The 27,032-nt window shown below is 41.2% G+C and overlaps 1 protein-coding gene across 18 annotated transcripts in view; it reads right to left on the bottom strand.

The window, feature by feature from the left end:
• Positions 1-12,342: 12,342 nt before the first annotated feature.
• Positions 12,343-27,032, bottom strand: part of EBF3 (EBF transcription factor 3) — a 122,657-nt gene continuing 107,967 nt past the window's right edge. For 2 of the 18 annotated variants that reach the window (XM_035547611.2, XM_035547606.2), the window contains exons 13-16: positions 26,873-27,032; positions 25,477-25,665; positions 24,840-25,037; positions 12,343-17,959 (exon numbers count right to left, since the gene is read on the bottom strand). The exon at positions 26,873-27,032 is cut by the window's right edge and continues 18 nt beyond it. In XM_035547611.2, the coding sequence (XP_035403504.1) occupies positions 17,928-17,959; positions 24,840-25,037; positions 25,477-25,665; positions 26,873-27,032 (579 nt within the window). In that variant the 3' untranslated portion in view covers positions 12,343-17,927. Of the gene's footprint in view, positions 17,960-23,268; positions 25,038-25,476; positions 25,666-26,872 lie in introns of those variants that run through there. The other 16 variants (XM_035547613.2, XM_035547614.2, XM_035547607.2 and 13 more) reach the window with 10 other exon arrangements.

Raw genomic sequence — 27,032 nt, 5'->3', positions numbered from 1 at the left:
AACCTTAAAACAGCTGAGCACCTCTAGAAATAAGGCTTTGGAGAGGTGTCTGTGACCCAGAAAGAAAGAATTTAGCAATGTCTAAAATTCCTGCAAGTGTTTTTTCCTGCTCGACCTGCTGCTTCAATGCTGTGGCTGCTACTTCAGATCTCTTCCTTAAAGGTGGTCGCCCAGGGTTGCCCCTGCCCAGGCTGCCCCTGCCCATGGCGATAGTGCCCATGGTGAGGCAGGGGACCCGGGAGGCCCCCACTGTGTCCAGCCGCCTGGCCCAGCTCCTACTTTCAGCACCCACAGCCTGCTTCCTGCAGGCAGCCGGCATCCAGCCCCACGGGCCTTCCCCTGCAGTATTTCCCCCAGAGCAGCCACAGCCACGGCGCTGGCTCCTCTGGGCTGCTAAGGCACCAGCAGAAGCACTATTACTTTTTATCATTTTTAGTTAATCAATCAACCTAATATTTTTGAACTTTTCACCTGGCAACCTGGGTGCCTGTTAACCCTTCCAGTGAAGGCTAAGCCAGACTGCAAATATTCGATGCTGAAATTCAAGCTGGCGATGTACCCAGAGGGGAAGGGACATGTTGGAACAGACTTAAATAAGAAATATATTGAATGACTTAAAATATGCTCTGTTTTTCACAATACCTGAAAACAGAGAAGCCAAAGCCCAGTTGTGAAGGTGCTCGAGAGGAGCCACATGCCAGGGCCGTCCTTGGCACTGCTTTGTGCCATGGGTGAAAGGCAATGCGTACATCTCCACTGGCCTCCACGCTGCCCTCAGTGTTCAAATCATTTGTGACAATGTAATTAGTTCCTTTCTAATGACTGAATATTTCAGATTGTCCAAATTTGCTCATGAGAAATACTTTCAGGTCTAAATTATCACACGAAGTGTTAAAAAGTTTGGCTCTTCTCTCCTCTCACTCTTAGGCACGCGTTAGCTGAGTATCTTTAAAGCAAATGCATCTTCCCAGCACCTCCAAAATGAAGAAATAAATAAATAAATAGGAAAAAAAAAGAAGAAGAAGAAGAAGAAGAAGGGCTGGTAATTTAGTGCTAGAAAGTTAATTCAGAAGACCTCTAACCTTTAAACCACCACGTGACTATTGATTTTCAATATTGCCGGGGTCCGTGCCACCCTAAGCGTGTAGTTCAGCAGATTCAGAACAGTTTGTCCCTTATCAGCTGGGTCCCCGAGTACTTGTGCATTAAGACAACAAATGTCGGCGGCTCGCGGCGCGTCACATGGCAGCCGGGCGGACGTGCCGGGCTTCTAATGAAGCGGGGCCCTCGGTGAGCACGGCTGCGGCCCCGGCCCCGCACCGGGCTCCTCCTGCCCCAGTGCCCGGGGAAGGAAGGAGGGGGACGGGGGCTCGCGGAGCTCCGCACCCTGCCACCGCCACGCGGGTGGAGCTTGGGCGCTGCTCGCAGCGACGTGGGGTCGCCGAGGAACATGGCTCTCGCACCACGGCGTCATGCTTAGCGCTACATTTTATTGCATTTTATTGCAGTATATTATGTTATAAGATATTATGCTATTATATCATACCATATAGATCGTATATTATATTGTATTATCTTGCGTTATATTGTATTACATGTATTATATTTATTATATTATTATTTATATTGTATTATATTAAATTAAACTACATTACATTACCTATATTACATTATATTCCATTATATCTCAAGGTTTCTAAACCCTCTGTTTTTCCCCCCAAGAAGCAAATGAAGATGGAAACATGGGTAATGCTCGAAGACACTCTGGAGTCCTGATATGCCGTGTGCCTGGATTACGCAGTAATACCAGGACATGCTACTTTAAACACCTTCCTCCTTTCGTAATCACCAATTAGTCAAATCAGCGGCGGTGCCCTGATGAGCTGCAGGCCACGCGTGCGGCGCAGCAACCTTCCCGGCTCGGATGAAGATGTGCTTTAACCCGCACACCTAAAAAAGACTTCAGCCGTCCCCCCTCGCAGCTGTATTGATTATTGGAAATGTTACATCCCGGGGAGGAAAATGTCATTGCTTTAAATACCAGCATTAACGGTTGGTAAAAGTTCTTTTTCACCGAGGTGCGTGCGATGAAGAAAAATTAAACAATGGAAAAAATGGAGAAATATATGGAATTAAAAAAAAAAAAATCATTTGCACGTTAATTCAACCGAGAAGGAGCTTCGCTCCCCAAACTAAGTGGCTTAAAAGCAAACACATCTCGTACTGGACTTTTTACTGGAACGGTGAAATATATAATGAAATTCAACAAGGAAACTGGAAAAACAGCCAAATTGGTGCAGCAAAGTGGTTAATAGGATCATTAGCCTACTCGCTGTATTTTTTTGGACATTGTGTGCCTGTACCGTAGTCCTCGAGAGCAGATTGCAGGAACAGGCTGACAGTTACCCGCTAACTCAGCAGTGCTGGGTGCAAACTGCCATCTTCCTGTGGATTTACAGCTGCCACTTCTGCTACTTCAATTAGTTCTATAGCACACAGATGTTGCTTAAATGTTGCTGCTAATGATACTGCAATAAGCGTAAGATTCATGCCATATTTTGAGGCACGTAAATTTCTCAAGTGGCACAATTAAAGTGGAAATATTAGGTGGGGAGAACTTGGCAGTCTCTCGAACTTGGAAAGCGCACCCGCTATGCAATAATGGGTCAAAAATTCATTCAAGTTTTACTGCTGTTCAGAGTTTTAAAAGACTTTTCACAGTTGAATGCAAAGTAGTAAAAAGCAGAGTATTAGGAAATGAGAATGCTGTTCTGTTATTCAGACATGACTTTTAATTTCAAATTGAAATCACATGCCTACTTTCGCTGCCATTGCTGCGTGTTGCAATGCCGCACTCGAAAGATGCATTTGAAAGTATAAGGAATAAATGAAAAGTTTTCATTAATAATGATTTAATTGCTCCGGCTGTGCTAAGGTTCAGCATGTCAGTTGTGTTAGGGGAAAAAAAAAAAATTGTTTCCCAAATCACACACAGAGACAGCATCAATCATTTCCGAAGCCAGATGTAGCCTCCAAACTGCAGCCTGACAACACATCTCATGTTTGTGCAGCCACCAAGCAATTATTCTTTCCATTATATCTCCCAATGACAGATCTCCAAACCCAGGGCTGTAAAAATTAGAGTTTGGGCTTATACAGTTGTGTCAGGTCTTAAAAAAAAATAAGAAAACTTATCATGGCTGCAGTGTTTATGAGCTTGTCAAAGTACATGTACATAATTTTCATCAAAATTTCTTTTACCTCATTTCCAATCCTTCAGGATTAGATTTATCAGCAGCTCATTCGGCAGAGCGCTGTGCACACGTCCAACCGGCTTTCCCACGTGAGAGCAGGACTTCAGAGGAGAGCCTCTTGTTTTGACTGTGTTTGTGAAACCTGCAAGCTTTTCTTCACCTCAAATATTTTTCTTCAGCTCGCGCTCAGATTGTTTTTAAGGTACTGCCTTGGGATGTCCAACAAATTTGAGGTGTAATTATTAAAAACAGTTTTAAAGCTCTGTCTCAGTTGGAGCTTGAGGAATTGTGCATCACTACGAATACATTTTGATGGGAAGAAGTAGTTGTGACAGCACTAAATTGGGAGGCAAACCCAAAGAAAGACAGCTGAAAATCCAAAGATTATTTTTGTTTAATGTTTTATTTATTTATACTGAGAAAAGATTAGCAGACTGTTTTTAAAACTTCCAGTACACACAGTATTTAAAGGATGAAGTTACATGTTTAGAGAAGCAAAATACGGATGCGTCAGGCAAGCAGGCATCAGTGCATTGTGTCTAAATTGCTTATTTTCTCCCAACATGCCCGAACGTCACCATTTCTCTGCGTGGTTCCGTCCCACTCCTGGTTTGGATTATTTAACAGCAAATCTTACAGATGTCAGCTTTCTCTTGTTCCACAGCGATGAGGTTGCAGCTGACCTGGGAGCGATGACTCCTGCGAGAGCAGGGCATGCGTTATGCCAGCGGTGAGGAGATCCACTGCCTGGCAGCGCTCCTGCCATCCTCCTCGCCCCCCTCTTTGCCCCTTTCTGAGCCCAGCAGTGACGGCACGTCACGGAGGAGGAGGTGGCAGAAGGGGACGCGTGTGTCCCTGGCGGGAAGGGTTTGAAGGCCTCTGCCGAAAAGCGTCTCTAGTTCTCCATCCTGTTGTTGTCCGGCGTCTCACCCCTCGGCCTGGCTGTCGATACATCCTCGCGCCGTGTCAGGATGCAGTATACGTTTTCAATAGGTTGCTTGTTCCCCAGCTGACCTGTTGGCCAAGGAAAATCATTTGATTCGAAATAATTATTTCATATTGAGCCGGATTTACTAAATAATTTTCATTTCTGTGAATGGCCTTGACACCAGGATCAAATGGATTTGGTCACTGATTGTTTTGCTTACATTTTTAACACCGGGTATTCAGCTCGACTTGACATGAATTACTCAGCATATGCCAAAAAGCCATGATTTTTCACAATAAATTAAAAATTTACCTTAATCCCACAGGTTTATATTTCTTTGCCATTTACCAGATATGGAGTGTCCAATGGGAAAGTGGCTTCCACTAGATACAAAAAAAAAGGTATTTCAAATATTTTCTGTATGAAATTCCTTTGAGCAAAAAAAAAAAAGAGCAATTCATCCCCACTGCCAGCAAGTCGAGGCGTGGGAGCTTCCAGCTGCATCCAGCCCCTCCGCCACCTGCAGAGCAGCGCCGTCCCTGTGCTGAAAGCACTGCCTGGCCACGGGCAGACGTCAGGGGCTGGCCAGGCTGGGCCCGGCTCCCCTCTGCACTGGCCCTACAGCACCCCTGTGCCTCGTCCAGCCCTTCTTTATTCAGCCCAGCTCCGCTCCTGCTGAGCTCCACCAGAAGTTCCTGCGGCTTCGCCTGCGCCTGGTCTCACCGCGATGTGCGGGATGTTAGTTGTGCTGGCTCACGTGGAGATGCTCGACGCTTCTCCGATGTCCAAAAGAAGATGCTCGGTGTGTCCTGCCTCTCTGAAAGCCAGTTTATGTTAAGCTACTTTTTTGAAAACGCCCTTCGAAATTTTATCAGCCAGGAGCCCTGGCTATTGACGGCTTCCCTCCCTCTCCGAACACAGACATTAAGTCACAAACAGTCATCCGTGGTTTTCCCAGCACTGATAAATCTCTCGTACTCTGGGCTTCACTGTGCAGTAATGTAACTGAAATTTAATTTCTGCAGATGGAATTTGTTTTAAAACTAAACCTAGTTTTGAAGGAAGAAAAAATAAAAAATGAACAAAACTTTTAATGTCAGTTTTCAGGAAGAAGGCCACAGAGGTCTCTGATTCGTATTCATGAAAGTGGAGTCAACATGTGATGATAATTTTATGGAATTTCCAAAAAAAGAATGCCCTTTCCATAGATAATTTATTGTTTCTATGATTCATCAAAGCTTTTTGTCCTCCAGCACACGAGTGGTCACCTGTGATTTACACACCAGAGGAGTCAGTAGGTCCAAAACGGAGCGGAAAAAGGCAGCTTTGCTCCACGTATCACGTACGAACTCCTTGTCTAAGTAGCTGCGGCGATATCAGAGCTGTAACAATGCACGGCAAAGTTGCCGTGGGATTATGCTCTGATTTACTCAGCAATGCTATTTGGGGGGAGGTAGAAAAAATAAAATCAAACCTGTGTGGTTACACGGTGCCGGGGGGCCCGAGCACCCCGCTGCCCACCTCAGGCAGGACTCGGAGAGCAGCGCCGGGCACAAGGAGAGAGGACGGGCTCCTGGTCACGCTGACAATGATTTTGTAACTTCTTCCCGTCCTGACTTTGGCAGTTTGTTTCTCATTTCAAATACCCTTTGTAATCTATCAGGATATATAGGCCAGTCTTATTCCCCCCCCTCGCTCCAGCCTATGTCCTCTTTCTATTTAGGAATTAATTATGATGCTATCTCGTATAACTCATTAGTATCAATTAATTCTTTCCCTTTCATGATTTTATATAGCTAAATTAGATTGCCACTTAGGAACCTGATAATCAGTATTGGGCTCATTTAGACATTTCTTTTCTCCCTTCTCCACCCAGTTTCTTTGGGGGCTGTGTGGGGGCACCCCTGGCTCCGATCCCAGGCTCCGGCCACTCGGCAGTGTTAACACATCCATCAGAATTTTCAGTTTTTCACTTTTTATTTTGGGGCTGCGTAAGACGTTGCTCTTGCTTTATCGGACTGAATAGGAAGTACCCTACTTCCAGCAGTTGGCCAAGCCACTGTGAATTATCTTCCCCTTAAACTCCCCGTGGGGACAGACAGGAGCACCAAGGGAGATGTGCATTTTCCTCGTTCATCTTGGTGGGGTGTTCGCTCTGAAATCACAGCATTGCTGGCATCCATGCATCCGTATTTAACTGCTTCACTGCTTACTGGCACACCACTTCCATTCAGGGGAAAAAAGCAGTAATATGATTGAATATATCTGGCAGGACCTGATATTCCCACTCATTTTGACTCGGATCCAGCAGCAGCAAAGGCAATTAAATAACAAGTTTTCTCCGGCAAAATGAGTTACAAAATGCCCCCAGCTGCATGATGTAGGAAATACACCTTGACTTTGCTAATTGCTGGCACGCCTGTACCTGGCTGCAGCGCTGCCCAAGGAAGTTCACACGACCAGGACGCCTGCACGTGTTGCAAGCCACCAAAGCGCGCTGCACAGCTCCGGTTGGGGTGGTTTGTCCTGCAAGGCAGAGCCTCAGCCCCTGAGCTGCGTGCTGCCACGGTGCTTGGCTCGCGTGGCTGAGCGAGGTGGCAAAAGCGAGTGGATTTGCCTTGTTGGAAGCACGCAGACGTCATCTGCCTCCCTGCAGCAAAACGATGCTCCAAACACTTCTGCAGTCAGCCACAAGCAGTGCTCGGGCTCAGCTTTCGTTGTAAATACAGGCCAGGCTGTTGTAAGTGCACATTAGTTTAAGTGAGATAGCCAAATGTAGCTTACAAACAGAATTCCAAGAGATCAGACCATGCTAAAGCGGACTCTAAAGTAGAGCTGCTGCCCTGCTGGCCTGGGCTGACCCCAAAGTGCCACGAGCAGCCAAGCACCAGCAGTGGCTCAGGGCAGCCGTCCTGGGGCACCTGCTCCCCAACATCACAGCATGGCCACCAAACGGGGGCATTTTTTAAAAAAGATGGAGCTAAAAGCAAAAAAAAAAAAAGCAAAAAATAAAATAATAAAATAAAGCAGTGTTAGATAAGTTACTGTAGGCTGCAACACGCACATACTTGTATATGTAAATACAGTAAAGAAAGATGATAACGGGTGTCTATTCCATCACCCAGTAATGTAAAAGTATTTCTGACAGAAGTACCCACATTTCAGGAGAAGGTTTTATCTGAAACCAGTGTCCAGCATTGTTTTTTTCCTACAGCAACTCTGGGAGAGCCCAGGCTGCTCCCCAGGGGCTGCTGTAAGTGACTGCATTGATCCCCTCTTTTGTTGTTTCCACATCCACTGACAGATCAAACAACTGGAACGGGGACGGGAGCGGCAGCAGGAGGAGTCTGCTGGGAAAGGCGACTTACGCACATCACTTTTAATAAGTAGCATAAGGAGTGTAATTGCTAAATCTGAATTAAGTGGTATATGGGTCAAGCAAAGACGGAAGGATGGATTTCTGTGAAAGGAGAGGGAAAGTAAAAAGGCTGAGGGCCACATGGTAACTCTGATTCCTCAGGTATTCAGATCTGCAGCCTTCTCCCTCCCCCCGGCCCAAACACCCACTCTGGGAGGTTGCAAGGGAGAAAACAGAAGGAAAAAGAGAAAGGGAGAAAAAAAGAAAGTAAAACTTTACCAAGAGGAATTAAAAAAAAAAAAAAAAAGGAGAAATCTACAAGTCAGTTTCCATCAAAACTTAAGGAAAATGTTATCTAAAACCTAATCAGGATGGCCTCATATAAATTATTGGTTTCAAGTGTGATTTTCACTAAAAATAAGGAGAAAGTGCTATCCAGTCTAGCTTTTTTTTTTTTTTTTTCCCAAAATGCCTATTTGTTGTCCTAAGGAGAGATTATTCTCGTTATTAACAAATGTTAATTATTATTCTTCACATCAAGGATTTATTTTTTTTTCTGAATATGCATTTCTTTTGGCAGATCAGGGTGCTGACCTTCATTAATTTAACTCTTTTCATTCGTGTATGCTGTTATATTTAGTATTCATTTATATTTCTATGTTTATGAAAATGCTCGATGTTGCATTCCCCTTAGTATTATGAGGTGTCAAGTTCTTTTGGAAGGAAATAGGAGTTCAATAACACTGCAGTGAGAACGGCTTTAATTTCACCAGCTACACAGCCCCACCTAAAAAGTGCTGGACGCAAAAGAAGTATGCTTCTGTAAACATCTTATGCATGTCAAGTTAAGAGATTAAGTTAATAAAGCAAAGGAGATATTATAATCAATTAATAAAGTCTTGAATAGATGGTTTCTGGTCACCACGTCTTTCAAGATACTAAAACTAGCAGATCTCATCCTTTCAAATATATTTTTCATTCACAGACATAGAGAGGAAAACATTTTCTGTTCTTGCAGCTCCCAGTCAGGTTTTCAGTTTTGAGTGAAATAGTCATTGACCTGAGCCAGCCAAATACATTGAAATGAACAAAAAATTCTGTGCCATTGGAGTAATCACTGTCACAAGGTTTGTCGCTATAAGGGAGAAGGGCCAGATCCCAGGTTGCAGAGGGGAGCCCGTCCCACCAGCAGCAAGGCTTTCCCACTCAGTGGCTATTACTGACCTGTAGTGTATAAATATTTAATCTTCACATTAAAAATATGGGGCAGAACAGCCATTACAGCCTGACAATGAAAAGGCTTTCTCTTTTGATCATGTCAGAAGACTGCAAGACAAGGGTTGTTTTATTAAGGTAACGAGAAAATTTTAAATGATGAAAGAAAACAATGTAAATTTGACCTTGAGGTGGTCCAGTTGTGACTGCTGAAGTGTTACTTTTAGCACCCAAACCTGTTGTTCCTGCTTTCCTTTATATTTGAATTTACTATAGGAGCAGTGTGAATACAGGCAGCTCACACAAACCAGAATTATTTATGTCAGTTTCCATTAAGAATGGAAAATTTCAGCATAGAAAAAAAAAAAAATCTTTACTTTCCTATCCCTGGCTAATATTGTGGCATCCCTATAGCATGAAAGTGCCATGTCCTTGTCCTTGCTTAGCAAGCTCCAGCAAGCTGGCCTGAAAGCACGTACTCTACTCTATTGATTTGTGGGAGATGAGGCTGTTCAAAGACACCTTGCACCCTGTTGCAAGGCTTGGTAGAAAATATTGTCCTGGTATGCTTCTTCTGGTTATGTCCCTCATATTTGGGCCAGCACCTGGAGAGCATGTGTGGATGATTTGCTTCTGCTAACTGCTGACCAGGATTAAAAAAAAAAAAAAAAGTTTTAAAATGATCTATTGCAGATTTTTTGCATTTACATCAGCAACATAAACACTCTGTGTGGCTAATTGCACTAATATGTGTCTATTACTCTTTGAGCCATTCCAGTTTCTTGGTTGTGACATTTCACAGCTATTGAAAGCAGAGCATTTTGGACACCTTTATGTGCAATACCGTAAAGATGGTTTGCTAGGACACCATATCTCAGAAACACGGCTTGCAGGCTGTGTTTCTGCTGTGCTCAGAGCAGGTCCCTCAGGTCCCTCCCCAGAGCTAAGTGAGGACAGTGGGAAGCCAAGGCTTGGCATAGACCTACCTGAGGCAGCTAGCCTGCAACTGCATTTCAGCAGGTCAGTAAATACTGCTTTAGAAATGAAAACTAAAAGGTCTACAAGTACTTTCTCCATGAAGAACAATGTTTTTTCAACAATTTCTTTTTATGCTTTGATAAACAGCAGGACTTCTCAAAGGTTCCTGCACAGCAGCCTCTTAAGGTTCTCGCATCCATACTGACTACGCATGACACCCACAGCAAACCGCAGTGTGCGGGCTGGCACAAGCCGATGCAGCACTGAACAAGGGAGAAGCATTTGTTTTCCAGGCTCCCCTCTGTGCTACCTGGGATCTGGCCCCTTCTTCCTACAGAAGAATGGGATAGCAGTTCTTGCATGCCGTCTTACCTAGAGGTAACCACTAGTTTTGCTGTCCTGCTGCAATGGTCTTGTTTTCTCATCCAACAGTAACATAAAGCAAACACAAACCATTCTGCGAAGCAGCATCCAAACAGCACTGCAGCTTTTGGCAGCTCAGGCTGCTTGGGGATGCAATGTGGCAAAAGCACTCACGCAAGTGCCTGGTCCCCAAGTGATGCAGACACAGACACAGACACAGACACAGATTTCTAGGTTGGAAGAGACCTCAAGATCATCAAGTCCAACCTCCGACCTAACACTAAGTACTCCACTAAACCATATCGCTAAGCTCTACATCTAAACATCTTTTAAAGACCTCCAGGGATGGTGACTCCACCACCTCCCTGGGCAGCCCGTTCCAATGCTTAATAACCCTTTCGGTAAAGAAGTACTTCCTAACATCCAACCTAAACCTCCCCTGTCACAACTTTCGCCCATTCCCCCTCGTCCTGTCACCAGGCACGTGGGAGAACAGACCAACCCCCACCTCGCTACAGCCTCCTTTAAGGTAACTGTAGAGAGCGATAAGGTCGCCCCTGAGCCTCCTCTTCTCCAGGCTGAACAAGCCCAGCTCCCTCAGCCGCTCCTCGTAAGACTTGTTCTCCAGACCCCTCACCAGCTTGGTCGCCCTTCTCTGGACTCGCTCGAGCATGTCCATGTCCTTCCTGTAGCGAGGGGCCCAAAACAGACATGGCACCATGAACTGAAAATAAAGCAGAAGTGAATGAGAAATGTGGATGCTGAACAGTGGGGAAGCCCTCCATCCCTAGACAGTACAGTACATGCAAGAAAACCCCAAAATTATTTTCTTGACACCCTGCTCTAACTGGAGTGTTTTATGGAGATTTTGGTAGTTGATTTAACTTCTACGAAATTCAATAGTAAATTTCTTTTATTTTCCTCCCACCTCTTTCCATAAAAAAAGATTTAGTCCATCGCTCCTGCAAGCACGTATCAATCACAGCGTATGAGGTGCCTGAGCAGCAATGAGTTATGTTGCAGGGTAAGGCTGGACAGGCAGTGATGCTGTGGGAAGAAGAGCAGCTGCCCACCACGCTGCCCTTGTGCCCGTCCCCTCTGCCTGCTCATGGTGCTGGCAAATGGGACTGACCGTGTTCGGCATCACTGGCAGGGTCATGTCTGCATGGATTTATGCCAGCAGTGCTTCTTTCTGATTTAGAGCAAACATTGTGCCTTTACACTAAAACCAGTGTCCCAATAACTGTTTTATCCTTTTCTGTGGACTTTTTTCATTTTTCCTTAAAATGGAAAAACAGGAATTCCATATTTTACAAAATGCACCATTTTTTTACACCATGTTTTACAAAAACACCATTTTGGTTTCACTCATTTCCAGGAAGCAGGCCTGAGGCCTGTTTGAAGCTGCACACTACACTGCCATGGGCGTTCGCAACATTTACCCAGAGATGTACACAGCTGCCTATACCAGGTGGAACTGGTGGTGTTCTGCAGAGTGTAGCATGGCTACATTTTGGAAACTTTTCTCCCAAACTAATCTGTGCTTCGCTGTTTTCCTCACTTATTTTCCCCAACCAGTGCGCAGATCTGTGAAGCTGCCTGGCTGTGGGCCCTGGCCCCAGCCCGCCCGGCCTGTCTGCGGCCTGCAGGCCGAGGTGGCTCTTTTCATTTTTTCACTGAGCTATGCTTGCTGCCCAAACTGCCTTGTGAGACAGTTTATTACAGGTTCTTTATTGTTGTTATTATTTCTACTCATTGCAGTTCCAAAGCACTTATATGTCTCTGACTGGGTGGGTGCCAGGCCCCATGGCCGGTAGAGGCAGCGGCTGTGTGGGAGCCCTTGTGCCCACAGCAGACAGGCACGGCCCCCCAGCGTGCAACTTCACTGCTTCTTATTGTGCAGCTCTCTCATGCCTTCCTCATTTCTTCCCTCCTTTTTCCCCTTGCTGTCTCTATCATGCATTTTATCATCAATGAAGGGCAATTTTAAAGTTTATTGGCTGTATTACATCAACCAATTCCAGGCTCAAATTTCATTTTTGTTTGTTTGTTCTGAGATTTTACACAAAAAGTAATCTACATATAACACTATGACTTTTGCCTGCTTGGAGCAGATTTCACTTGTGCCCTCACCATCCATAATGGGTCTGATCTAGGGTAGTTAATGCCTTCTTTTGTTAAAAAGGAGTTTCTCAAAATGTTTATCTCAGGGCAAATGGAAAAGAGTCACCTAACAACAGAAATCCTCTAAAACCTTTGTGGGCAACAAAAATTACCATTTTGTAAGCCATTAACAACACTTTTTTTTTTTTTTCCAAGCTGCCCTTTCAGTTTCCATACAAAGTCAATAAAAAGAAAACAAAAACATGATAGTACAACTGTTACTTTATTTGAATGTGCAACAAATCAAAAAATCATGACTATATAGCATATATTGCCAGCATCATATTTCAGCTGGCCAAATTGCACTATCAACGTCACCAACTGAGATGGTGTTCCAGACCAGGAGGTCTCAAATTCCACCATCTGTTACTTTTGACCTGCGCTCTGAGAAATAGTATTTAATTTCTTGTATGTAACAATGAAATGTAGCATTATATATGAGAAAAAACAGAAATAGTTTGGATTTGATCATTTCATGTATGCAATTTATAGTTCTTGTATAGTTCATTTTGTTTAAAACAAGTATTTTATGAATATAAAAGTAATGATCACGTGTTAAATGATACACACCAACTTTTTAAAACTTTCTATTACTTGTGGTAATTTAGGGCCATTCCTCCTTCATATGCTTTTTTAAAGACTGTTTGCATACGCTTACTCAAGATGCAGTACTTTCTCTTCCTTTTCCTGTAAAACTTATGGCAGTACATTGTATAATGACAAGTGACCAAAAAAATCAATTTGTAATCTGATTTGAGGGTTTTGATTTCCTCTGATGAGTTTAAATTTCATTAAAAGCAACCTTATTTGAACATAAAAGAAATCCTTGAAGGGTAAAACAGGGAATTGTCTCAAAGAGTATAAAGAATCTAAACTCTTTTGTGCTATTTATTCATGGCATTAATTGTGCGGTCCAGCATGCGGTGTCAGTTGGCAGATGCTTGGTTATCAGGCCCTGCGATCTGCACAAGGAGGGGAAAAAAAGCACAAGGGCTCACATTCAAAAATCGTTCTTTGGCATATTGACACTTTAGTTATCAACAGCCCTTATTATCTGCTTAGTGGTAGATCGCAGCTTGCTGGTGACATAATAAGCTACAAATCACTGATGGGGCCTTTCTGCATTCTCCTAATTGTATGTATTCTCTAGAAAAAAATTATCATTGGTCCTCTTGTCTTGATGAGAAATTGACATTTTCTGGCTGATTCTGCGCAAGCACTATGCGGGGGAGATAAGACTTATAGTTGTTTTAAAGGAGTGCAGCCATTCTTTCAGGGGCCTCTTTATTGCTCTAGTTGACCCACTTGATGAGTATGGATTTCATGAGGTCTTTTTCAGCATTTGAACTATAAAAGGTTCAGAATGACACCACCCCTTATAGACAAAAGATAACCTTGCCCTTTGAATATATTGATTCTTTATTAACTAGGCTGTTTAATGCAATGAAATGAGGCATTAGATTGAAGCCTATTTCAAGTGCTTTGAATAATCTTTAAAAGCTTGAAAGACTTTAAAAAGCTGCTCTGCAATAATTGGCATATACTTTTAGACACTCTATTCCTTCATTTTGATTAAGGAAATTTTATCATCTTCATCTTTGCATTTCTAAACTTGGTACAGGCTGACACAACATATTTTTATGCCAGGGCTATTACCAAGTTATGGATACAGAAGTGTCATAGGTGCTAGACTGCTCTAGGGCTGTCGTTCATAGCACAAAATGTATTTTTTTTTGTTTTGTATTTTCTTTGCAGCGAATGTTAGACCAACCATTTAGAAACTCATTATTCAAACCTTTGAAATAAACCTAAAAGGAACAGTGCCAGTAGGCATCATACAGACTTTCATCCCCATAAACCATCTTATTTTTAGTGGAGTGCATCTGATTATGCTACTGGTTAAACATGATACACAGATACATATGCAAAGTGAAATGACTGTCAATGCAAAATAATAATAATAAAAAGTGCTCTATATTTTTAACATCTATTTTTGTCAAACATAAAAGCTATGTAAATATTGCAGGAAATATAGTTAAATATCCTGGTTTTGCTTCTTTGTAAAATATAACTGCAGTAAGTTTCAGCTTCTCATCACACTCCGTCATTTAACTACAGAAGCATGGGGCACCTACAGCATGCTACATATCATTTGGCAATATATACACATGCATGTACATGTATTTACTTCCGAACGTGGAGTTTTTCAGTGCCTTCTTGAAGTTCCCAGCAGCCCCTGGTAGCGATGGAACAAAACTCACGTAATGAACTTCCTTCCTTTACCAGGACAAGCACTTGCCTTGGTGTGCCTCAACTTCGGGTTTAGAGCTGGAACTGTCTCCCGTGAAAACACCCTCTGACCAGGAGGCTCCGAATCATGCCCACCTCAGCATATTCACAGTTCAAGTACATAATATGTGCGTTACATGTGCTATAGTCCAAGGGATAAAATATTTGTGTTCAGTATTATAATTAGCAAAAGCATGTGCTTTTTCATCCGCTTTTACAAGACAAGCAGATTGACCTTCATTGTCAAACCACTGCATGGAAAATTTGGGCTGTGCTATGTTTAAAATAACTTTTCCTGTTTACAGAACTTTACCATGCCATAATAAAATGGAGGGGAAAAAAAAATGCTCTACTGGTACCTTTGCAAGAAGGGTGTCTGGGACACAGTTTTGGTTACATACTTTACCAAGGCTGAGCACCAAGTCACTGCCGGCCTGCAGAAGGCTGCTTTCTTCTCAGTCTTCTCATGGGCTGCCTGGGCTATCCTGGCTTTTCTCATGGAAAAACCCACTTCACGGTTTATATTTTTTCTTAATCAAGACATAACTACAAATGCTGACAGTTAGAAATGAAACCCCCAGTGTTGCATTTTTTTGTTTTGTCTTTAGTCAGTTTTTTAATAATCAAACCAGATAAAATTACTAAAAATGAAATTCACAGACAAGAAATACTTTAATTAAATATTGTGTAAAATGAACATTTTTTATACAGTTAAATATATGAAAAAATGTACAGATAAAACAATCTTATTGTAGGGTCTTTAACAGTAAAATCTACCATTTAGTGAAGCTTTCAATTTGGAGACAATGAAGCAATGAGTGCATTGACTAAGTAATCTAAAACACAAACAGGTTGCATTTATGAAGAAACTTGCAAACTTTCTTAACATGTACACGTGACCTCTTCGTTAGATCAAAACCTTACTTAGACAAAATATAACTGAGGCAATTCAGTTCCAAAGTGACTTCTCAGGCTTTTCCACTTAGCTAAGCCTTATTAGTTATCACAAAATAAATGCACAAGGCATTTATCAGCTGTGATACACTGTATCATTCTTTTAAACCCTTTAATAAACACTTTACTAAAATGTGCATTTTTGCCCAGAAAGAAAAAGAAAAAAGAAAAAGAAGAAAAAAAAAAAAGATCCCTCCTTTTTGGTTAAAACTTTAATTCTGCTGCAGTTTGCAAAATGTTTTGCAGTGCTGCATTTGCAAACTATTTAGTGCAAAGTAAAAAAAAAACTCGACATTTCTCACTATGGATTTGGCACTAACTGCCACAATACACTACAGAGGTCATTCCAGTTTAAAAAGTACAGTCATCTATGGGTCTATTACAAAAGGTCCCATAAAAAAACTGATAAAACTAAATAAACAAACCCCAAACATTTAAAAATTATGTACGATCCTGATTTCACGTGAAACTTTTATCTTTTTTTAAACAGTGCAGGGTTCAGGAGTATGCAGAGTGCAGCAGAAAATAGACACGTAAAGGAGTGATATAATTGTACACCAGTTTTGTGCTTTTTTTTTTACACCAGAAATCATCCAAATGAAGTAGTGATTAACAATTGTGGTGTAAGCCTGTGATAAAACAGCACAAAAGTTCTTCAGAGAAGTTCACTTTTAAGGCATCAGAGAAGTTAATGTGGCAAACATTTTAATTAAAACATCAGAAGTGAATTTATTTTAAACTTTAGGCCTCTGAATTTTTCCAGTAAACACAGTTCAGCTACGTGGCAAAGTCATGGGTGGCAGCTAAAAATATGACTTTTTACAATCTTAAAAAAAAAAAAAAAAAAAAAAAGGCAAACAAACAAAAGAAAATAAAGAAGGAAAAAAAAAAAAAAAAAGGAAAGAAATGCAACCACAAAATAGATTCCTCTTTTTTTGTGGCTGTATCACATGCACATATTCTACTAGTATTCATTACAGCCATGTGGCACAATTTTGATTTGACTATACAACAAACAACTTTTTTTTCAAAATTATTTGTTCTGATAACTTAAAAATAATATAAAAATAAACAATGAATTTGAATTTTCCTCAAAAATAATAAAAAAGGATGGAAAGTCTAAATAATAGCAACTTTATGAAGTACAAATGAAATGTACGGACACTAATTTATTTAAAAGAAAAACATGAAGGCAACTGTTCTTGGCTTAATGCTATTCTCAGCATCACAATACCAGGCCATGACAAAAACCAATACATACAAGAAAAAAATGATGAAAAGCAATATACAAAATTTCAAAGATAAATACAATATTTATAGTTGATATGTTACAAAATAAATTCCCTTAGTGACTGCAAGTGTTTATGTGAAAGAAAGTGTTGCAATGGATAAGACTATTTTATTCCTTATAAGCTTCATAAGGAATAAAATTTGCTTTTCTAAATATTTAAGTGGATCTGAAAAAAATTCAAGACAAGTGTATAAATATTTAGCTACAACTTTGGCAAAATCACAAAAGTCTACAATTTTATAACCACATACAAAACACATTAGGGAAGAAGGATCTAGAAGTCAAAAGGACAATTTTCTGGTACAAGAAACATAGACTTCACAGTAGCCTAAGAATGCAATAGTATACAGTGCTAGCAAAAGTTGAAAAAATGTTGCAGATCACACTTGCTTAACAGGAAGCTCTAGCAGTGGAAGTATAGGTTTTTACCAACAGACAGTAGCAATTTTTTCTCTGTCAGTGTGCTTGTTGAAGGCAAGAGAATTCAATATCAAAGGTACAATTTCTAACTACAATAAGTTACAAAGTTCCATTTCATTAAGATGAAGTTAAGCAATGATAAACCCTCCCGCGCCCTCCCCTGCACCCCGTTTTTTTGTTCTAATCATATATTCATCCTTTTTCCAGTTTGATGGCTCATAACCTCCTTGGCCCCCTTTTTTCCACCACAAAAAAATATTTCACATTATAGAGATACACAACCATTGTGAATCTAGTTATGAGTACAGAAAAATGTTCGGAGGCATTTTTCATCAGTGTTTCATGATAATCAAAATGGTGCATCCACAAAGTTTCTCCCAACACATAGCAAGTACTAGACATAGCCAAGACGTAATCAGAAACTTTATACAAAATAGGCGTCGCTTTTTCCTTATTCTTCAGGACTGAGAAATGTGAAAATATGAGAAAAATTCAGTCAATAAAATGGAATTGTTCGTGAAGAAGTAGGTTGTTTGCATGTAGATTCTTAATAGTTTAAATAAAATCTTTAAACAAAGTCTTTTTTGTAGCATTTCGATTTGTTGCTGATTCTGTTTGAAGACACTGTTTCCATCAGCATGTCTTAATATACTAAACTTGTCCCCTAAGCCCATCCTCTGAAGCTTGGTGCTATGGTAGGTAAACAAAATGACTTTACATTGGCGGGACTACAAGCCCAGACATAGCTAAAAGAAAAAGAGAAAAACCAGCTGTTATTGTTATGTTTGCAGAATAAGACACATCTGGTTCAAAGCGAACGCAACGCTCAGCACAACGCGGGAGCAAACGCGGCCCAGCACAGGGGGGTCGGACCAGGGTGTTTTGAACAATGCTTTGTGCGTCCTGGCATGGCTGCACATGATGGCCAACGATGCCGTTGTTCGGCATCCAGCATCACACAGTGGAGAGAAACACCACAAAAGTGCTTTCCCGGCGAAATGCTCCTTTACTTTTCCAATGATCCTGACACCTTTTTGTGGGAAGCATCCCCGCTCCCGTGTGTGCGCTGTTCCTCAGAGCAGTTTGTTAATAGCAAACCGCAGGCCAGACTCCCTGGGGACGGGCGATGCTGACAGCTGAGGAACAGCGTGGTCACTTCTGGTAATGTCAGGCAAGGCCAGCTCACCCGCCAGGCAAGGACCCCGTGCTGCTCCAGCTCCGGCAGTGGAAGTCTCACTAACCTCAGTTTCCTTCCCCAGAGCTGGCGCCTAAGCAGAAAACCTCCATTTTGACATTCTCCTAATTGTGCTTTATCATAAAGCAGGGCTGAGCGAGTCAAGGACTCTCTAAGATCAAAGCCAAGTAATGTACACCTGCTCTCAAATCTGTACACCAAGCGCTATAAAAAGTCAGGAGATTAATATCCCTGGACAGTCGTCTCATTTTTTTTTAACAGTTAAACACTGAGAGGCCAAAACCTCCTGCTTTTTTTCTAGTCAACTCCTTGGTAGAAACATAATTTAGACCATCTTTAATGTTAGTGTTGTTTAATTTTTGTCATAATGACATTTCTCATTAATTTATGTACAACAGATATTAATAAATTTGTTCATGTAGTGATGTGAACTTCAATTTCTCAGTTCATTAATTTCAACAATATTAATTTATTTCAGATTCTCTGTTACAACTTTATGGTTTGAAAGATTTGTGTACATACACATTCCCTACATAGCAGAATCCCCTATAGCAGCCAGTTATAGTTTTACTGCATGCTTTAAACCTAAACAGCGACAGAAGTCACAAAACTGGAAACAAGGAGTGAATAGTGCACCTATCGACAGACTCTTTCTACCAAAAGCCCTCGGTCTCCATGCGACGTTTCTGTTGAGCCTCCTGTCCACCATGTTACATCAGCCCGGGCCAGAGGACCATTGAGCTCCGAGCACTCCCCTGCTTAGCCACCTACTCACAGGCTGAATTCTCCTTCCCCCTCTGGCCTTTCTGTGCCATAGTCCTGACAAAAAGCTCCTGGGCAAGCACCGGGCCCTGAGAATTGCAAGTGCTCCTGCTCTGGCCGCGTTTTCAGTCAGTGGGAAACTGGGCCCCACGAGCTGTGGCTCGTTGAGTAGCCCCAGGGCAGGCAGGAATGAGAGATTTGGTCATACAGAGTATGTCTGAAGCAGGGGACAAGGCTGCAATCCACAGCTCCTGATGGTGAAGACGTGACCATCTGAGACCTGCCTGCCTGGGGATGACACACACGTGGACCCTGGCCTGGAGGGACCTGCTCAGGGGTGGGGAGGAGGCCGTGATGTTCACCAGAAGGTCTCCTGGCCTGGAGGATGGGAAGGAGCACCCCTAGCCTGGGTGCTGGTGACCAAGAGCACACATCCAAAGCTTATTTTGAGGTGTTGCTCTATTGCAATACAAGAACCAGCCACACCAGAGATCAGGATCAGTGCAGGACAACCCAAAATATACTGTCCTCCTATCTTCTGAGTTCAGGTTCAGCAGGGATCTGTTATCTCGCTTGCATCGAGGTGACGGTGGGACATACAGGCTGTGTCTCAGAGGCCGCCTCTGCCTGCACATTGTGTCAGCACACTAAGCAAAATGCAAAAGAGCAGCACTGATCCAACTATTTCTTTCTTCAAAGAATAACTTAGCAGAAAACAAAATCCAGATTTTTCTTACAGATGTTGTGTGGAGAAATATGTTAATTAATAGCACCTAACTATCTGGTAAAAATACCCTATACATTTCAATCAGATGGTTTTTGTAAATCTCATGATTGGCTTCTGGTGTGTGAAAACATAGGTTGCCTGCTGCATACTTTTCTGGAAAAAAAAAAAGTCTGAAATAATTCAAGCCATTCAGCTATAGTTGTCAAATTCCATCTGTTGCACAATAGGGAGGAGGTGCCAAATTGGTGCCCTAGACATTTATTTCACTATTTATTTCAGTTGTGACATTTCACAGTTGTGAATTTCTGCACTGTGTTTCTTGCTGTGCAAATTGATACCAAATGCATTCCTAAAGAAAAATGGGGTGGCTAGTTTTTTAATAATACTTTTAATAGTTTCATCCGGGGGAAGACCAGAAAATTAAGCAGGATGGAATTTTAAAGGAATATAGAGAACCTTTTGCTCTGCATTACAATCATAAAGCTTAACCAGAGTGCAATATCTTTCACAATCTATAAAAAGTAAATTACAATTGAAAACTGAATTCTGAACACATTGTACTTCCAACTTTACAGCAAGCCAGCACTCTCTTGCTAAAAATTTTATTTTATATCTTATATGTCCATTGTTTTAAACAGGAAAAAGCTCTCTGCCCTAAAGAACCCATAGTCTAGCATCCTGCTCTTAAAAAATGTGCGAGTACTTAACTTTCTGATCATAGGCTATCTAATGGAAGTCATACAAAGTTAACAAGATTGTGTTTTTTTGGATAAGGCCCAAAGGCCCTATTCTGCAGACTTACAGGAGTGAGTCATACTTGCAGTGCAGCAGAGAGAGGGACATCTCACTCTGCAGGCTGCAGTTTCCAAGTTTTGACCCTAATTACGGTATCGGTGGGCAGAGGATGCATGTTTGCACAGCCGAAGGAGGAATAGATCATGAGTGAGGCAAAGGAGACTACACATTAGCACTGGCTAGCACTGCCTACATGATGGGTTTTCTTAGATTTCATCAGTTTGTCTTCTTTTTTATTCTTTTTCTTTTTTTCTAAGCCTCTGTCTTGGATGTCTTTAGAAAAAATAAAATAAAAAAATAAAAATAAAAAATGAGTCCCCTTGACAGTTACAGACCTCTCTTTATTCACTTCTTGGCAGTGAGTCCTACAACACACCATGGCTGTTTTGGGGCATGCTGGTTGGTAGCAAGAATCTTGCTCCTGGTGTGCTGGGTTTAAGAGGCAGGGAGAGGGGAAAAGCTTCCTAGTTCTGCTCCTGCTTCCTCACCATCTCAGGTGTACCAAGAACAGCATTTTTTTCACACACAGACAAATCCCAAAGGGGTTTACTTAGGAAGAACTGCTGCAATAAACCCCCAAGCTCCCTATGAAAGCGCTACCCTTGTCTGAAGGGCCATTGCATGTAGGGTTTTGCCATATTCTCATCTGATTCTGCCTGTTCACAGTACTAACAAAGTTTTATATGAATAGTAGGAGGCTGTATGGCCCAATTGTGTCGTCATGCTGCTGTCTTGCCATAGCGTGGTCAACCACCTCCCCTAAAAAATTACCTAGGAAAAAAATGGGCAATTATTTCAGAACAGAGCCTATGTGGGGAGAAAGTAACAAGCAATGACAGAGAGGATATCCTGCCCTAGGTTAAAAGAGCATGTCATCCTTTGCTAGTGAGATCCATCAGCTATGGGATTTACCTTAGAAACAAACACTAGTGACCATGAGCTCTTGCTTCTGTCTTGGCTTGACCAAATAGACATGGCCATTCCTCATGGTGCAGGCTTCCCAGCTGCTGCTCAGCTCTTTCCCATCCAGCTGTACAGTGAGGCTCGGTGCTTGAGGACCACTGCAGCTCTTGAATTCCATGTTTTATTTTAACACAGAAAATGTATTATGATGTGATGATCAGAAAACTCTCCAGCCTCTTGTACAGTGATCAGAAAGAAAGTAATTAAACTTTACAAAGGGCTCAGTGTCAAAAAAAATGGCTAAGAAAATAGCAAGAAGGAAGCAGAACTCCCCTAAATAGTCATACAGGTAAAGTGCAGTGCAAATAAGCATCTCCTGCATGGCTGGCATTTCCTTAGGAGGCCTCATGAAGGAAGCACACAACCAGTCCACCCCAGAACGTGCCTGTCTGGCTGCTGGGCTCTGGCTTCCTCGGGTGGAGGCACTGGTTCAGCTCGTAAGGACAGGTGGGGTAAGTGTTGTCATCCTGAAACCTCCCGTCAGCTCAGACTGAATTAACTGGGCAGCTTCGGCTGGAAAAATGATGGTGATGAAGGAACTCACCAAGCATGTGTCAGATACGATTTGATTTTCTCCGCAGCCCACAGGACTTGAATCCATGGATTTTACCCTGTGTTAGAGTACCCTAACTATCGCGATGTTTAGTACCACGGAGTGAAGAGAGGTACAGTTTCCCCTGCTGGAACAGTGCTATTTTGCATAAATAATTCAAGTTTTTGCCACAACCTGGAAGTTGGTGCTGTAATCACCAGACCAGAAAGACATTCTTGTTATCTCTGTGTCGTTTTGTTCAATACAAAAAGATTCGGTTTAACTGCCTCAGCTAGGTAAGGAAAACATGACTGTTTTATTTTTCTTCCTCAAATCAACATTTCTATCCATTCTCAGTTTGGCTGTTGAACTAAAAAAATGAAGTTTCTGCACAGCCCTAAGTCTAAGTACCCTCATGTTGTAGAAGCTCTGAATGCTCGCTGTTGCAGGGACAGCTCCGTAATGCAATAGTTAGGTCTCTGGGGCATGTAACAGAAATCCTTAGAGTTTTAGCAACACCTGCAGGAGGGAATTCTCCGTGGATGGTGCCAGGTCTGCTGCTTGGGTCACAGCATCCCGAGCACAGGGGACAGCTGCGCCTTGGGTCTCAGAGTTAGAGCTGAATTCCTGACCTGCTTAACAAAATCAGCATTGGCGGATTCAAAGTGGTCTACCAGGATTTTACACAAAGAGCATTTTGCACCTGAGGATGAAGATGGATGATTACTGGGGTGGTTTGGAGGTGCCAAAACAGATTAGGTGCTCGATATCTGCTGGGAACTGGGCATTTAGCCTGCTCGGGCTCCTCTGACAATACCACTTTGCAATCATCTAGATCATATATGCACCTGAAACCTTGAATAACTAATGGAAAAAACTTTATTTACATACTGAAATTGTAGAAATTTATATAATTTTAATTTAGGTCTTTTCAGAGTGAAGCCATATCAACTAGTTAATGGGACTATAGATGTAAATAACTACTACAGAATGTACAGAATAGCTGACTCAAATCTAAGCCATGTGTTAGCATATTTTATTTTATTTTATTTTATTTTATTTTATTTTATTTATTTTATTTCAGTATTTAATTTTTATACTAGCATTTTTGTTTTGTTTTGCTTTGTTCGGTTGGTTTTACCTAAAGAAGAGAGTAGGCCACTGGATTATTTTATGAATGGATAATCTTCTCTAAGAGTATTGCTTGTACCTGGTATAGTTTCCTACTTACTGCAGCATAGTAAAGCTTCAACTAAAAAGACTTATGCAATGACATAAATTGTTAACCTAATTATCCTTTTCTTTAACATCTACCCTACAATAAGATTTGTAGCTGGATCCTCAGCCCTTCATTGACCTGAGTGCTTAATAAGCTCTCAGATGTTATCTTCTCTGGACCAAGAAGTTAATAACAAACTACAGGGGACATCCGTTTTGAGATACTGGTCTGGTACGGTCAGGGTTTTTGGTGGGCGGGCAGTTCTGTGGGATTATGTCTCTCTGAAGTGCCCTAAGCTAGATACCACAAGAAACAGGTATCCAGAATTAACAAGCAGTTTGACAAATCAAAATATATGTCTCCACCTGTTTTTCTGTGAGTGGTCATTAGATTATGGATATCATGATGGCAATTCTAAGAATAAATAAAACTGTGTTACCTGTCATAGCTAAGAAAGTCGAGAGGTGTCACGACCCCTAGGATAACAGTGTCTGCAGCCCTTTGTGGCTTTCTTTCTGATCTGAAGTGCTGCAATTTACTGCCCTGAACAACTAGGTTCATTCTTTGCAAAATGCAGGCAAGCAAACCTTTTCGGTTATTCTAATAAGTCTGACAATACTATCTCCTCAACTTTAAAATATGCCACATAAAGGAAGCTTTACTTGCTCATATTGATATTCCTATATAAAACATACACTGTCTGATAATTCCTCCTGCCCCACTACCAGCAGGTGACCATGTAAGTTCTGCCACTGATCTGTAAATTGTTCATTATACTACCTGCATGAATTCACATGGATTAAATATATATATATATGATTACCTGCCTTAATTAAAATATTTGGATATTCACTTATGGAAGTAACTAGCTTAACACTACAATAAGAGAGTGCATTAGGCCCACGAGCATGTAAACTCACTGCACTAGTGGCTAGCTAGTGCAAGAGAAGGTTAGCTCGCTGAGTAAGAACTTGACCTGATTTATACTAATTTGCAGTATTTTACAATAACTATCACATCATACGTACAATGAGGAAATAGCACCACACTATGCTGGAATGTTGATGTTTCCAAACATCAATAAAACTGTATTTAAAAAAATGTTCAAGGAAATGCAAGGAGTAGGCAAAACCTCTAAGAAGCATTCAGGGATACATTCTTAATGTAATATTTAATGCACCAAATCTTAGGGGAGAATGCCAAAACAACTGTTGTTTTCTCTAATGTAAGTATTAAAATTGACCTCAGAATTTTTAAAAAAATCTTAGCATATCATTTGTACTATTCTACTTCTTCTCCTACTTTCACATCACTATGAGAGCACCAGAAACTTAAAAATATAGTAAGGTACCTTTCTCCGACATAAATGATCAAGGGTTTTAGTGTATGCACCAAAAAGCAATACACGGAAAATTGAGAGAGATCCAGCTCACCTTGAAGTCCATTTCCATTTGCACTGGTGCAAGATGGTGGAGGAGAGGCTTGGGGCCTGACAACAGGAGCAAAGGCGCTCTTTTGTTTCACTGCAGAGATGACATTGGCAGGTGAGAATGAGAAAATGCCGTGTGTACTGCTACAGTTTGAAGGGAGGGTGACCGAAGAGGCTGCCATGGTAGGGCTTGACGGCACTACTGCAATAAAGCAAAAATAATCAGGACTCAGATTGAGGTTTTCACGGCAAACATGGAAAAAGAGAGTGATAGGGCCTTGCCTCTTAAAATATATATATATAAATATATATTTAAAAAAAAAAAAAAAGAAAAAGAAAAAGAAAAAAAAAGAAAAAGAAATGAAATGCCTTGGCTTGGCCACTCTCTGGATAACAGGCAAACTCTTTTGTGTTGGACTTTTGTTACAAATTGTGCAGTCCAATTTTTTTTTTTTCTATCTGAGATTGTATTATGGCACAAACAGATCAATTTATTATATTCATTTTTACGTCCAGCCTCCAGAGTCACCCCTCCTTTTATCCAGTAGCTCACAATATAGAAAATCAAAACAATGCAAGTATTTGATTTTGTAGTAAATATGAATCTATATGATGATGTGTTACCAAAAATAGACACTTACTGCCATAAGGAGAGTTAGCTGAGGAGCCATTAAGAAATCCAGGGGAACCTGGTACACCTAGATTGGGCATGCCGGCATTGCCATATCCATTCATGCTATTGCTGACTGTGTTGTAATTGGACTGCTGAGGAGTACTGCTCGGAACATATCCTCGCGGGGAAACACTGCTTGTGTTGCGACTGTAACCTACTGTGTTAGAAACCCCCCCACCCCAAAAAAATAATGTTATTTTATAATATAAACTTAGGGCTGGGGGGTTTCCTCATGCATCATATATTACACAGTTTTAATTGATTGCACAGCTTTGCTCTAAGTTGTCTGTTACTGCCCTATCAACTCTTGCAGTTTGAGATAACCTTATCACGCCAACCCTACTTAAATCATCTGCGAGCACTCTATGTTGTCTCTCCTCTTAGCATAGACAGCCAACAAAAGCTCTCTTCGATCCAGCTGTGTCAGTTTGCTTCACGTTTGTCTTTAGTAGCAATTATCAACAGGCTTGATTCCTGCCTGGTACCAACACACTGAATGAACTTTCAGCCTCTCCAGACCTTCATATGCCAGAGCTGGCAAGAAAAACTTTTTGTTGTTGTTGTCGTTGCAGTGATTTACTTTAAAAGGCTGTTTTGGGGTTTTCATTTTATGATTGGTATTTTTATACTAACAATAAGCTGATACTTTCATACGGTGTAGTCATCAGTGAAAACTAATTCAAGATCAAGTACAGAATTTTATAAGGCTTATTAGCTTGGAAATGCATTAAAAGACAATCTCTTATAAGAGGAAAGATAGCAGAATCAGGATTTTAAACAACAATTTGTTTCTATCTGAGCAATCAATTTAATAATTATGTTGCAAGCAAAAAAATATGGTTTTGAACATATCTAATAATCTGGTTTCACTCCTTTCATTAGTATCAAAATTAATTTTAAATGCAATATGCTACATGCATTTTCAATTACAAAATGTAAATTACATCAACTATTTCTTTTATTAGTAACATATATGTCATACATGCTTAAAAACAAAATACTTTGAAATCACAGACATCAAATTAGTTTTATCTGTGTAAATACTCAAAAAAAGGTGGAAATAACTAGGCATAATTATTTTATAATAAACAAACACATTGTATATTTACTGTGAATAATAAAGAGCTTTCTACACTTTGCCAATTTCTTTTTCCACCAGAGATGCTTTATGATAACAGTAAACTAAAGAACAGGAAGAATTAAGTATTATGAGAAAGTTAAAGACAGCATTTCATTACATGATCAGACATATGACTATGGGGAGAAAAAGAGGTAGAACACAGTGGTGACATTAGCTAATATTAATAGGCACTGTCCAAACGCAGCCAACAACATGAAGGATTAACTCTTGAAAACCCACATACCTTGGTCGTTAGCTTGTGATGTTTCTGAAACATTAACTGCTAGCTGGCTGCTAAATGAGTTCACTCCCATCATGCCAGTATGAGCAGGAGTGTTGGCTAGAGTAGGAATCTGGTTGTGATTGCGTGGCACGCTGTATAACGCTTCAGCAATGTCAGCTGC

Source organism: Cygnus atratus, chromosome 7 (assembly GCF_013377495.2).
Source record: "Cygnus atratus isolate AKBS03 ecotype Queensland, Australia chromosome 7, CAtr_DNAZoo_HiC_assembly, whole genome shotgun sequence".
Classification (NCBI taxonomy): domain Eukaryota; kingdom Metazoa; phylum Chordata; class Aves; order Anseriformes; family Anatidae; genus Cygnus; species Cygnus atratus.
The sequence above is the reverse complement of the archived record's forward strand: the minus strand, read 5'-3'. Positions and strand labels throughout refer to the sequence as shown.